The following is a 15,119-nucleotide window of genomic DNA, read 5'->3' as shown; positions in this document are numbered from 1 at the left end:
GCATCCCTGAAACCATTGAAAATAACCAAATTACAAAGGCCACTATTGCCATCTTTAATGATCTGTTAGGCAGACCCCCTGAAATGCCTATTGGATTTGAACACTTAAACAGAGCCTTAAAACCCAGAAGCAGAGATACTGATCCCCCAGAGATGTTATATGCGGCATCGTCAACTTTAAACTAAAGGAGGAAATTCTACATAGGGCCCGAGACCCTCACTCCCTACTCTATCAAGAAGCTGATATATAGTTGTTCCAAGATCTCTCGCCCATTATCCTCCAAAACAGAAGAGATTTACGCTCTCTCCTGGACCTCCTGTGTACTAAAGAGATCCAATACCGGTGGAAATTCCCCTTCTGCCTCGCTGCCTCTTCTCAAGGCCGCACAGCAAATCTACACCTGCCGGAAGACTTACCTGCTTTCTGCAAAACGCTGAATCTTCCCCGCATTGACATTCCAAATTGGTACAGCACCCTTCGTCCCCCACATATGAGAAGATCAACCTCCACGGATGCTATTCCAGTCCGTGACGACTTCCACATAAGACACTGCAGCTCTACCCCACCAAGAGAGGCCAACTCATCTGATCCCCAGAACGTCGTGCTCAAAAGCCCAACGGCCGCACCGGCTCACAGGAGAGCCCGCCATACAGGTTCGAACTGAACAATCTCACTCTTCTCCTCTCCTACCTCTCAACACCAACTGTTCCACACAAAGACAGGAACTTCCCTATGATGCCCATCTGTAGTACTCAAACCAACAAACATACGCCAATACTGTCTACAAAAAAAGATAACTTTTCTTCTTTTTCCCTAGTGTCTACTCTACTCTCCCTAGATATTCCTGACCAATGTAAAAAACGCTTCTCTGAAGTCTGAACTGTCGCAAGTGGAAACACCTCCACCTGATCTGTAAGTCTGACTCTTACTTCAGGAGACCCCCCTACTTTGATTCACCCTCCTGGAAGATTTAGGAGCCTTAAAGGTAAAAGACATTAACCTAAGGTTAATCAAATGCTCTCGATCATGCCATAAAAGATTGAATTGTGAGCTCAGCATACTCGTACTAAGGGGTATACATCCCCAGGAGCAGTATTCGCACTTTAAATACCTTTCCCCACCCTTTCCGTATCCCATCCTCTCCCCTTCTCCATACATCATCCCCTTCCCCCTTTCTCTCCCTCCAACCCTTCCTCACCCCACCCTACCTTCCCTTCTTTCCTAACTATCTCTAAAATAATTTCTCATATATGCCTCCTTAATCCACTGACAACAGAGATACCCTGATCTATGTCCATTGAATATAAAAAGTGTTATTTCAAATGTTCCTTAAAATATAGCTTCTGAGGGATGATGTCGCACAGATGCCAATTCTCCTCTGACAAAGTAATACTAACCTGCTCTACTTATTCCACCACCCCCTTTCCTGAATTTGGGAAAAGTGGTCACTTAGGATAAACACTGTTTAACCTCTTCTCGCCCACCCGCCGGCCGTCAAATGACTGTTGCTAGGACACAGCGTCACCCCGATCTGTGTAAGGGCTCTTTAACCATGTGATCGGCTGTGTCCAATCACAACCGGTCACATGTAAACACGGAGATGCTGGTAATCGGCGCTCCTCACTTAACACTGACAGAGTGTGAGGATAGGAGAGCCGATCAGCAGCATCTCCTCACAGAGGATATCTAGGGATGTAATCAGGGCACTGGTCATCAGTGCCCTGATTACAATTAAGTGCCAAACAGTGCCAGAAATGCCACTGCCAGCAATCAATGCCCATAATTATCATCAATCTGTGCCAGCAATCAGTGCCCACAAGTGCCAGCAATCAGTGACCATCAGTGATGACAGTCAGTGCTGGCTGTCAGTGCTGCCCATCAATGCCCATCACTGCTGCACATCAATGCTCATCACTGCTGCCCATCAATGCCACCCATCAGTGCCTATCAGTGGCGCCCATCCGTGCCGCCTATCTGTGCCCATTGCCTACCAGTGCCACCCAACAGTGCTGCCTATCAGTGCTTATCAGTGCCACATATCAGTGCCACCTATCAGTGTCCATAAGTGGGGCATATTTGTGCCTCCTCATCAGTGCCACCTAATCAGTACCTATAAGTGCCACCTCATCAGCGTCGCCTCATCAGCGACGCCTCATCAGTGCCCATCAGTGAAGGAAAAAAATGACTTATTTACAAAATTTACTGACAGAAACTAAGAAAAACCTTTTTTTTCAACATTCAAAATAAAAAAACCCAGGAGTGATTAAATACCCCAAAAAGAAAGTTCTATTTGTGTGAAGAAAATGATAAAAATTTCACATGGTTACAGTATAGCATGACCAGATATTTTGTTTAGACCTCTTGACACGGCAGCTGTGCGGCATCACCCCTCTCTCAGCTATGACATAGTGGGCGAGGGGGGGGGGAGAATGTTACAGGAATGTATGAATGATATGCATTCCTGTACGTTATACGTTAGATAGCTATTTAACATTTATCCCGTTGTGCCTTTGAGATTTAGTTAATCAATCAGTTGGGATATTTCTCAAAATATTCATACTCAGCCAATGGGGTAAATATAAGTGCCTGAGCAATTCCCCTACAAGGAATTACAGGGCCATATCACCTGATAGCCTGTTGGGCGATACCTATATCAGGGTCTATGTATATCCCATCCCAACCCAAGTTGTGTTGGAATGTGCTATAGTATAGACCACAAACAGGGAGCTGCCCAATCTCACACACAAGAAGAGTAGCTCTCTTAAACTGAGGCAACTGAAGTTGTAATATAGATTTATTCATAGGATGTTATAAAAAAAATGTTGAACTGTTTCTCTGATGAAGGTGTCTCCTCTTCTCACTCAACAAAAGATATACCTTCAGATACCTACATGTAAGAATAACTTTGTGTTCCTGTTCCTATACTTATATACTGTATTTATTGACATATAACACTCACTTTTTTACCATGAAAATCGGGTGAAAATAGCGTGTGCGTGTTATATGCCAATACTTCCATTTCAGCTGCCTTGGAGGGGACAGGGAGGGGGGGCGGGACGAGCGCCATCAGATTACATACAGTGAGAATCTCCTGTTTACTTGGCGGCCTCTGTAATAGGAAGTCCCATCTCCTGGGCCGCCATTGGACTACTTTTCTGTCTATCATAGGATATTCTCACTGTATGTAATCTGTCAACGCTCGTCCCACCCCCTCCCTGTCCCCTCTAGGCTGCAGATGGGCATCGATTAGGCTGCACTGGTGGCAATGGTGAGGCTGCTGCATTGAAGGCAATGGTGAGGCTGCCACATTTATGGCAATGGTGAGGCTGCCGCATTTATGGCAATGGTGAGGCTGCTGCATTGATGGCAATAGTGAGGCTGCTGCATTGATGGCAATGGCGAGGCTTAACTGATGTGGACTGATGAGGCTGCAGATGGGCACTGACCCTTATTTTGCTTCAAAGTTCCTTATTTAAAATATAGGATTTTTTTTCCTTAAACTTCCCTCTTAAAATGAATGTGCGTGTTATATGCCTGTGCGTGTTATACGTCGATAAATATGGTAACTTGTTTCATTGCATACTTTAGAACTGTTAATAATGGCTCAATACACTTATTAAGTGACCTTTAGAAATTGCTTCATGTATGAATCCCTTGAGTTTTGAACTACAGCCATTCTGTCTTGAGCTAAAAAGTACTGGCTCCCGCCCAAAAAAAATACTAATTTAAACCTCCTATGGACTAGAGATAGATACTGAATCTTGCTTGTTCTATACTGACACCCTTCACCTCTCCACAAGACGGAAACACATTCATTCCTGTCGATCCCTACCGTATACTCCCTTATTCTTAAGGAAAGATACATATAACCTCCCTACCTCCAGATTACCACCTATTCCGTTTTCTCTTGCCTCCCCATTAACCCATACCTTCCTCCAATTCCCCTCTCTCCACCGGATCCACTCCCCTCCTCTTCTTCCCCCTTGAGGGCCCCCCTTTTTTTTCTCTCCCTCGCTCTCTGTCCTTCCCTTCTTACGCAGCCTCACAGCCTCCGCCACCTCCCCATTACTGCTAGACCCAAACTATCCCAAAACAGGCCTCTCTCCAGATCCCCCCCGTCCATACGTGTAAGGGACTCAACACCTTGCTCTCTCTCAACAACCCTAGGATTGGACGCATATACACTATGGGGGTTATTTACTAAAGGAAAATCCACTTTGCACTGCAAGTGCACTTGGAAGTGCAGTCGCTGTAGATTCGAGGGGGACATGCAAGGAAAATAAAAAACAGCATTTTAGCTTGCACATGATTGGATGATAAAATCAGCAGAGCTTCCACTCATTTCAGATCTACCCCTTAGATTTAAAGCAACTGCACTTCCAAGTGCACTCTCAGTGCAAAGTGGATTTGCCTTTCGTAAATAACCCCCTATGTCACACATACGCCCCAACAACGAAACCCTCCACACTTAAAGTAGTCTCATTAAACGCAAAGGGTCTCAATCTCCTGGAAAAGTGTAGCCAAGTCCTTGATATGATGTATAAATTAAAGGCAAACATCATATTCCTAAAAGAAACTCACTTCCGCACAAACAAAATCCCCAAACTTATGAACCATCTGTTCCCCACAGTAGATCATGCCACTAACTCACTTGCAAAAACCAAAGGGGTCTCAATTCTAATTTAAAAAACCTTGACTGGCAACTTGTAGACTCACTCATAGACACAGAAGGCAGATACGTCGTTCTAAAGGACAGATCTGTGACCCTTGTCAACATATACAGCCCCAATACTGCACAAGTAAACTTTTTTAGATCCCTCTCACAACTCCTCTCAGACTTTCACTCCGGACTGACCAACCTACGGGGAGATTTTAATGTAGCTCTATTTCCAATCTTTGACACCTCCACTGGTACAGCTTCTCTGCCATACAAAGCCATTTTATAAATTAAGTTGCAGATACAAGACCTCCTTCTACATGACGCATGGCGTACCCTTCACCCGACGAAAAAGACTTTACTTTTTTTTCTGCCCCTTGTAATAAATATTCCAGAATCTACTATCTATTCCTATCCCAAAAAGACATCTCTTTTCTATCCACGCCAACCATTGAACTGATGATCCTGTCAGACCACCACCCAATTACAATGACCCTGACGTTCCTAGACAAAAACATTTCCGCAAAAAATTTAGTGCTTGGCATTGCTAACGTCAGAAGAGGTTGTCACAGACATCCGTAGGTGCATACGCACATTCTTTTTAGAGAACAATACACCTGATACAGCCCCACTTACCCAATGTGAGGCCCATAGGCATGTCATATGAGGGAAAATGAGCGCTCTTAAAACATCTCACAGAAAGACCCAACAAAAGACAATTACAGACCTACTCAACAAGACCAAAAGCCTAGAACTTGCCAACAAACAATCCCAAGCACAGGAAATCTACCACAAGCTTACCCAAAATAGGAAACTTCACTACGTGAAGAGTTAAATTTGTCCTACAACAAAAGCTTTTCTATGAATTTGGCAACAAATGTAGAAAATATCTAGCTAAAGCCCTCCAAACCAAGAAAGCACACACAAATATTCTCACCATTAAGGATCCTCAAGGGAAGACCTAAATCACCCCGACAGATATTGCTGCCCAATTTGAGACTTTCTACTCTATGATCTATAATATCTCCCCAAGCATACAAACAATCATATAGGATCTGTCAATCAACCCACTTCAATTAGGACTTTTCTCAGCAAATATTGCCCAAACCTATAGACAAAGAAGATGCACTTCAATTAGAAAACACTATTTCGGAAGATGAACTCAAATTTGCAATCAAACAGCTTAAAATGGTAAAAACCCAAGCTGGGTTTACAGCCACCTACTTTAAAACCTTCATGGATATCTTATCCCCCCACCTTAAGACATTTAACTCCTCAACCTTATCCACTCTCCTTTTCCATAGATTGCTGGAAGCTCATATCATGGTGATCCTGGAAGAGGGGAAAGACCCTACTTCAGTTAGTAATTACAGGCCAATATCCTTATTGAATGTCACATAAAACTGTATGCCAAAATTTTAGCTACGCCTTTTGCCTTTCTTACCCTCCCTGATAGGGAAAGATCAAGTGGGCTTTATCCTTGGGAGAGAAGCCAGGAATAACACAAACAAAGCCCTGATTCTTCCTATCATTAGATGCAGAGAAGGCATTTGACAGGCTGGCATGGGACTACCTGGGAGCAGTCTTGAGAGATATTGGTCTCCAGGATCAGATGTTTAATACCATTATGTCCCTATACAACTCTAACTGCCAGAGTTCATGTCAACGGTCACCTGTCAAACGCCTTCTCCATTAGCAATGGGACAAGACAGGGGTGCCCACTTTCCACAATTCTTTTTGTCCTGACCCTTGAACCCTTCCTACGAGTTCTAAGATCTAATGAAAATATTAAAGGCATACCCATCGCCGATCACATTTATAAGTTAGCAGCCTTCGCTGATGACATGTTACTATTCCTGAAGGAGTCACACATATCATTCCCAAATATTTTAAAAGAATTCCAACTCTTTCATAGTATATCCAATTTTAAGATCAATTTTGCGAAATCCCATGCCCTTAATATCTCTCTCTCACAGGAAACACTTACACAATGTAAAAATAACTTCCCCTTTAAATGGAAACGTGAACAGATTAAATACATTGGAATATACCTAACAAAGAATCTTTCAGACATATTCTCAAAAAACTTCCAATCCATTCTCCAAACCATTGCAAATGACCTAAGTAAGTTGAACCCCATTTTTCCTGGTTTGAAAGGGCAGCAATTTTAAAGATGAACATACATCCCCGCATTCTATATATTTTACAAACCATCCCCATTATGCTCCCCCGACCTTCTTTCAATCATAAAAAGGACTATGCACCAGATTCCTATGGAGACAAAAAAGACCTAGAATAACATACGAACAACTGACGAAACTCAAAACAAAGGGGGGCATTGGTCTCCCGGACCTTAAGAAATAATTTTAGGCTTGCCACCTCTGTAGAATTGTAGATTCATTACGTGCCATTACATGGCCACTGCAAAGACTGGGTCAATCTCATACACTAATTCTTCCCCCTCCCACTGCGATCACTGCCCTGGACCTCTACCCACCACACCCTGCGGAACCTGAGAGATCACCCTCTCATTATTCTGACACTCCGTTGTTTAAAAGAAACATGCCAAAGACTTTTGGTAGATAATAAGCTCAATAGTAGCATGCAATGCCAACCTGTGGTTTTCAAAGCAAGCAAAGTCCTTTCTTGTATTAAGAGAGGTATGGACTCCAGAGAGAGAGATATCATTTTGCCCTTGTTCAAATCATTAGTAAGACCTCATCTGGGATATGCAGTTCAGTTTTGGGCACCAGTTCTCAAAAAGGACATTGGGGAACTGGAGAAAGTGCAGAGAAGGGCAACCAAACTGATAAGAGGCATGGAGGAGCTCAGCTATGAGGAGAGATTAGAGGAACTGAATTTATTCACTCTTGATATAAGGAGATTAAGGGGGATATGATCAACATGTACAAATATATAAGGGGTCCATATAGTGAACTTGGTGTTGAGTTATTCACTTTACAGTCAACAAAGAGGACAAGGGGGCACTCTTTACATCTAGAGGAAGAGAGATTTCATCTCCAAATACGGAAAGGTTTCTTCACAGTAAGAGTTGTGAAAATGTGGAATAGACTCCCTGCAGAGGTGGTTCTGGCCACCTCAGTAGATTGCTTTAAGAAAGGCCTGGATTATTTCCTAAGTGTACATAATATAACTGAGTACTAACATTTATAGGTAAAGTTGATCCGGGGAAAATCCAATTGCTTCTCGGGGGATCAGGAAGGATTTTTTTTACCCTGCTTTAGCAAATTGGATCATGCTTTGCTGGGTTTTTTTGCCTTCCTCTGGATCAGCTGTGGGTATAGAATCGGGTATATGGGATTGTATGATATTATTATTATTATTTTTTTTGTGGTTGAACTAGATGGACTTGTGTCTTTTTTCAACTTCACTAACTATGTAACTTTCCATATTATTTAACCTTTGACCTCGCATCTGTAAAACTCAATCCAGCATTCCCGCCTGGTATGTCCACACACTTTTTAGCAGACATTTGCCTACACACAGAGATCCTAGCCCACTACTTCTTCCGAACAGGTTTACTTCTAGGACGCACTTCCCTACCAGCTAACACAGAAAACAATACCTTCCCCCTCTGGACATATTTCCAGATACAACATTTCCTAAGAGAAGCTCATCATGACTCCTACATCTCTTGTCCACTCACCCCCTTTGAACAGCTTTGCACTGGATCCTCACCACAACAATGTGTGATCTCCATTATCTATAACATACTCTCCTCACACAGCTCAATGAAAGCTAACAAGGCATGTTTAAACTGGCAAAGAGATCTGCAAACAGAAATGACAGAAGCACAATGGGAACACATATCCACCATAACGCATAAAGGTTCCCTTAATGTCTAAATCCAGGAAAACAACTGTAAACTCCTAACTCGCTGGTTCAGAACCCCAGTAATCCTCAACAGATACAATCCTGCCTTTTCTGATAAGTGCTGGAGATGTTTAAGGTAAATAGGTACTTTATCACACATATGGTGGTCTTGTCCCCTAATTCAGCTGTTCTGGACACAAATCCGAGAACTGACAATACAAATCTCCAAATACGCTTTAGAACCCACCTCAACACAGTTCCTTCTCCACCACTCGCATCTACCGACACACCAATACCTCAAAACACTAATACCACCCTTGATAAATCTGGCCAAAATGTGTATTCCTTTGTATGGGGGATCAACACATGCCCTGACCATTGCTGACTGACTCAAACGAGTTGAAAAAATTGTGGAAATGGAGGAATTAATCTCCATAGCCAAAGATTGCCTAAGCAAATTTTTATATACATGGGCTTGTTGGACCCACTTCCGCACCACAGATAGATACAAATCATTGATAAACCAAATCCATACGGAACATACGCTCCAAGACAACTGTGACTCTTAATGACTCTACTCTTACATTTCAACAACTAACCAAATCAAAACATGATACAAAAGGCCTCCCTCCCCTAAACAAGGGAAGATTGAGGGAGGACCCCTTTCGAGTTATCAAATTCCCCAAATTCTCCAGACTAGGCTACCCTATCCACCCTACACCAATCCTTAGGGAATGGTGGCGGAGACTGGGAGGTAATTTAATATACTCCCTGCCCCCCAACCCAATCCCAATCCATTTCCTCCCCCTTACCCCCCCCCCTTTTTTTTCTTTTCCTTTCTCTACCCCTCTCCCTTTCTGCCCTCCTTCCCCCCCCCCCTCCTAGGGTTTACATCCTGAAACATTCTCTACATCCAAAAGAGCTCTACTTCATCAAACACCGATAATCAACCAACTTTGGTCATGTAGTAATTAGACAAGAACTAACAGTCAAAGTTGGTTGCTACCACACAAACTAATGGATTTGCAATTCTACACATGAAACACACCCAAACCTATATTAACACCAGACAGAAGAACTGTAAATTTTTTAAACAGTGTGATATAGCAAACTTAACACAACCAAACCTCAGGTCTCACTTTGTCGAATTAGTCTTGAACTTCTATACAGCTAATGATGCCTGCTAGTTATGAACAAAAATGTTATAACATTTACTGTATTGGATAATGTTGCCTCAGGCACCTTGTTTAAGAGCATTGTAAACTTTTGTTTTTTACCACTAAAATATTGTGTAATAAAAAAAAATGTAGAATGTAAAAATAACATTAATAATGTAGTTATAGTCTTAAGATGAAGATTGAATCAGATGTGTGTCTTTGTGTGTGTGAAGCTTCCTCATGGTGTGTCTGAAGTAAATCTGCCCCCCTGTGATTCTGTTCCTAGCTTTTACTCCTAAAATCTGACCTCCATTTTATCTTTAAAAGGGCTGGTTTAAAGTTCCTCTGAGCCTTATTGTCCTTCAGACTCTTCTAACGTCCCCGTATATATACTTTCACATAAATATAAAAGTATATATATTTCACTTTTTCAATTTTTTCCATATCTAGAAGATATAAATATGTACAAATCAATCATTCTAAAAAGACCCAATCCATTCATTCATTTGTTAATTGATAAATATTAGATATTAGGTTAAAGAAACTTTCTAACACTACTTAGGTTTTACTGTTTACTGTTTGCTCAACTACACTGTATGTTGTTTTATTTTTATTTATTTTTTTTGAAAAGAAATTATCATGAAATAAAATAACACATGGCGTTAAGATAACTCATCTGTCTTAGCATATTGGACTTTACATATCATCTTTGATCAATGCTGAAATAGATGTTTGCCAATCAAAGATGCTACGTGTTGCTATTTTAATTGGTATCAAATGCTGCTCTCACGTTCACTTTTATTTTAAAGCTGTACATATTTGGTGGAAGGAATAAAGAAAATGACTTCAATGACGTCATGGCTATGAGACTCATAAACCCATCAGAGAGACAGCCCAGTGAGTTGCCCATTGTAAAAAATTTATAAAAAGGATTATTCATACAAATATAAAATATTTTCAAATGTATATCATAATAATACCTGTTTCTGCATTTACAATTTATGTACTTAAAAAAATAAAGTAAAATGTAGAGGATATTACAAATGTTTATGTATTATAACTTGGGTAGGAATGACTAAGTTTTAATAAGAAAGTCATTACAATGTCTGCAAATATATTTTGTTTATAATTGCTTATTGTATGCTTCCTTATAGTAATGAAGGACATTTTATTAGAATGTGGAATTCAAGGCATAAGCAATGGGTATGTACTTTGGAGACAGGCAGTCTGTGTACTTATGTGATGCATAGTTGAGCGAGCTTCCAAGTAGCATTTGTTGGCAAGTGGCAAAGCAGGAGTTCAAACTCATTTAGGTTTATTTAGTAAGGCTATAACCAAGTGCAGCCAACTAAATATGGTGTTTGACTGATCTGATTTTTTTTTATATATTGCTCCTTTTCTGATGTCTCTTAATCTTGCCTTATTTACTGATCCAAAGGAAATAGTACAGCCTACACTGCCTTAACCTTCAACTGACTATATTATTTCTGGGAATAACATACAGTATTTTTTTTTGTATACAATATCTGTATACACTACCTATAATACCAACTTTATGCAAAATTGATGTTTGCTTGTCTCTGGACAATCTCCTTTATAAGGATGGGTCATGTTTTCATAAGGGTTTTAATCAATGAAAGGAAAGATATTGCATTAAATTCTGCCTGACATATTTTTTGTAATGGTGATGCTAAGATACTGTTAAAATAATTTTGTATGTCCCTAAGTATTTCATCGATTCCATCCATAAAGATGTTAATAAATTTATCTGGCACCATAAAAAACCGAGGTTCCATAAATCATTACTATACAGACCCCAATCGATTGGAGGGCTGGGCCTCCCGGTTCTGTGGCGATACTACGTAGCGGCCAAATTTGCACAAACAGCACAATGGCACGCCCCACGTACAGATATACTATGACTCATCTTTGAAACTCACACTATCCTTTCCTTCCTCCTTCCAGGGTTATTATGGTCTGGTTCAATTAAACCATGTCAACTTGCCCCACTAAACACAATTGTACACCAATCACTATACCTCAGGTCTCCATATGGAAAAAAGTTCCAGCTAGCCTCACCCCTCTCTCCCCTATACTCTTATTTAGGAGACCCTGATTTCCCCCCAGCATTCCCTGATAGAACTAGATTCCTCCAATGGTGCATGGCTGGAGTAACCACGTTGCAATCCTTCAAGGATGGTCGGCACTTTAAAACCTTCCCCCAGTTACAAGCAGAACACGAGTTGCCCGATTCTGAACACTTCTATCATAGCAGAGGCAACCTAGATTCCCATATGCTTCCCATGCAATATGAACACATTTGTATATACTCTTCCAGCGACAAAGGGGTTATTTCCAAGCTCTATTGCTTACTCAACAAATTTTCCTTGGCAGAGAGAACCAAACCAGTTCTTGAATGGGAGAGGGACACTGGTCTTACCTTTGAGCCACATGAATGGGAGGAGATGCTAACCAACATGTACAAAAACACCAGGTCATACTCAACTCGTGAAACAGCTGTCAAACTCCATACAAGGCGGTACATGGCACCCCTAAAAATACATTAAATTTACCCTACTGTATCTCCTCTGTGCTTCCAGGGCTGTGAAGAGCTTGGCTCCTTAACTCATATTTTCTGGAGTTGCAAATCTCTCAAGCACATCTGGCAAAACGCTGCCTCAAAGGCATCTACTATTGCAGGTCGTAAAATGACTCTTACCGTACAGATGTGCCTATGTTTCACTCCCATTCCAGACATCCCTACGCCCTGTGAAAAACTAATTCACACACTTTTTGTTGCCATACACTGGGTAATAGCACTAAATTGGCGATCTTCAGCCCTTCCCTGGTCGCAAGTATTGTCCAGAATGGAAGCTATTAAATTATCCAAACGCATACACCACACGTTGTATGATACTATGCATATTCACAATAACAAATGGAATCACTGGAATACCGTATTTTGTATGACCTAGCTCTGATCTTAGAGCTATTTCTATCGTTGATCCAAATTGTTATCATAATAACGAATAGGTAAAAACGTATGCTTTGGAAATTGTTCCTTTGTTCAATTATTGGACTTCATCATATCACTATGCCGGAAACCACTATGCCTTATTCTAAAGAATGATCCTTGTCTGATACTTTTATTGTTTGTTTACGATCTTTCAGTAAAAATCTTTTGTAATCAAAAAAATTATTTTGCTTATACAGATATACACCAACTAAAATCCCAAATGTGAAGTATCAGTTAAGTGCTATACAGCCACCAAGTTTCTCTGCTCCCCAGCCAATTCCTGTAAGTTGTACCCAGTTCATTGTTTTATATATATATGAACAAAAACAAGTGTTTTGTATTTAGAATTGTGCTGTTGCGAATTGTTTTTTTAAATTTTAGCTTTGACATACACTGTCCACATGTTACCATCTATATTTTCTGGATGCAATAAGGGTAAACTCAGGCAATAGATCTTGCCAGATCACACAATTCAGCTTATGTACTTATATTATAATGATTTTCTTATGAATCAATATTTACTGAGTACAAGCAGATCAGCAGTATGGGATCCTGAAACCACGCGGATATCCTCTATATTACTATATGTGATTTAGGGTATATGGCATGTGGCACCCCATTAATAATTATGGGAAATGGACATGGTTCATTTAGGAATAGGTGATCAGTGTCAGGAAATGCCACCACTATATAATGCTATCACTGGCAGTGCAGAACCACAGGATATGTCTGTGCTATGGGTCCAGTGAATGACTTGCTGTTTCCCTGAAGGTGAGGCTTGTTTTTCTTGGAACAAACAAAACTGTCAGTGGGTAAATATTTCTTGTATATGCCATTTTGTTTGCTTAATAATGTAATGCCGCGTACACACGATCAGACTATCCGGCGGACTTAGTATGGCGGACAAACCGCCGTAAAGTCCACCGGACTATCCGCTGTACTTTTGAAATGAATGGGCTTGCCCACACATGGAGGAAAGTCCGTTCATTTTGAGCGCGGCTCCAGGTAGCCGGGACTAGCGAAGGAAGTCAATGTCTCTGCCTTCAGCGGCGAGATTGACACGTCGCTGGCCCCGTCACCTGGTATGGACTTAAAGGGAAAGCCCTATGCCGAAAAAACGTCCATATCCATATCAGACCCTTATCCGAGCAAGCTACCCGGCCGGTCAGGAAAGGGGGAGGGGACGAGCGAGCGTGGCCCCCCCCACCCCAAAGCACCTTGTCCCCATGTTGATGAGGACAAGGGCCTCTTCCCGACAACCCTGTTGGTTGTCGGGGTCTGCGGACGGGGGGCTTATCGGAATCCGGGAGCCCCCTTTAATTTAATTTTCACCACCCCATGTTGAGGGCACGCAGCCTAGTATGGCTGGGGGGGGGGGGCGCTCGCTTGTCCCCACTCCCTTTTCTGACCGGCCGGGTAGCGTGCTCGGATAAGGTTCTGATATGGACCTGGGGGGGACCACCACGCCGTTTTTTTGGGCTTCCCCTTTAAGTCCATACCAGGTGACGGGGCCAGGTCCCGGCTACCTGGAGCCGCGCTCAAAATGAATGGACTTTCCTCTGTGCGGGAAAGTCCGTTCATTTCAAAAGTACGGTGGACTAGCACACACACGGACAATTTTTGAGTGAAAACTACTTTCTAAGTCCGCCGGACTTTTGGGTAAAAAAAGTCCACCGGAGCCCACACATCGGTGGATTGTCCGGCGTACTCGAGTTCGCCGGACTTTTCCGCCGGATAGTTTGATCGTGTGTGCGCAGCATGAGAAAACAAAATAAGATTAACTTTTTTTCCCTTAGATGTGGCATCTCATCAGATTGTGTAATTAAGGTTGTTTGCAACAGAATATGGGGACATATAGTATCACATAAGATATGTGATTGTGAAGACAATAAAAATAATTGTACAGAAGAGCACCACAATCTGGCTAGTTCGTTATCCTGTTTTATTGCTCCCTCGGCCCTACTGTATACATATTGCTCATATCTTGCATTGAGGAGGGCTAACAAACCTTGAAGCTATATGTAGAGTGGATAAATGGTTATGTATTTTGCACCATATCGAACCACATTATTTCCCAACTGTAATTTGATAATGTAAAGAGGAAAAATTGATGTCCCTCTACCCTTCACTGCGAGAGAGATAGAGAGAGATAGAGAGAGAGAGAGAGAGAATAACTGCTACACAGTGTGAAGAAAGTTTTTAAACTATTATTAAAATAAAAATATATTTAGAGCAAATCTGTCAGCCATAGCAAAGTGGAACTATATACCCTATATCAAATCCGTTACAGCCAAGGAAGCTTCCATCTTAGCATTTTTAATTGGAAGTTGTCAAGGGGCTGCATATGTGATCATTTATGACATCAGCAATTTGATGGCTTGACAGCTCGGTTAAGAGCACAAGCTGCTGTGACCTTCATTCACAGCATGCCTTGAATGCAACTGTTTAGCTACAG

At 41.6% G+C, this 15,119-nt stretch overlaps 1 protein-coding gene across 1 annotated transcript in view; it reads left to right on the top strand.

Annotated features, from left to right (window-relative positions):
* The window catches only part of LOC143961009 (kelch domain-containing protein 3-like), a 151,508-nt gene that overhangs the window by 118,977 nt on the left and 17,412 nt on the right, over nucleotides 1–15,119 (top strand). Inside the window, exons 13-15 of the mRNA XM_077470117.1 lie at nucleotides 10,458–10,545; nucleotides 10,803–10,851; nucleotides 12,862–12,946. Coding sequence (XP_077326243.1) covers nucleotides 10,458–10,545; nucleotides 10,803–10,851; nucleotides 12,862–12,946 — 222 coding nt within the window. The remainder of the gene's footprint in view (nucleotides 1–10,457; nucleotides 10,546–10,802; nucleotides 10,852–12,861; nucleotides 12,947–15,119) is intronic.

Source organism: Lithobates pipiens, unplaced genomic scaffold (genome assembly GCF_037356315.1).
Source record: "Lithobates pipiens isolate NorthernLeopardFrog02 unplaced genomic scaffold, aLitPip1_a1.2 Scaffold_11, whole genome shotgun sequence".
In the NCBI taxonomy this organism is placed as follows: domain Eukaryota; kingdom Metazoa; phylum Chordata; class Amphibia; order Anura; family Ranidae; genus Lithobates; species Lithobates pipiens.
The sequence above is the reverse complement of the archived record's forward strand: the minus strand, read 5'-3'. Positions and strand labels throughout refer to the sequence as shown.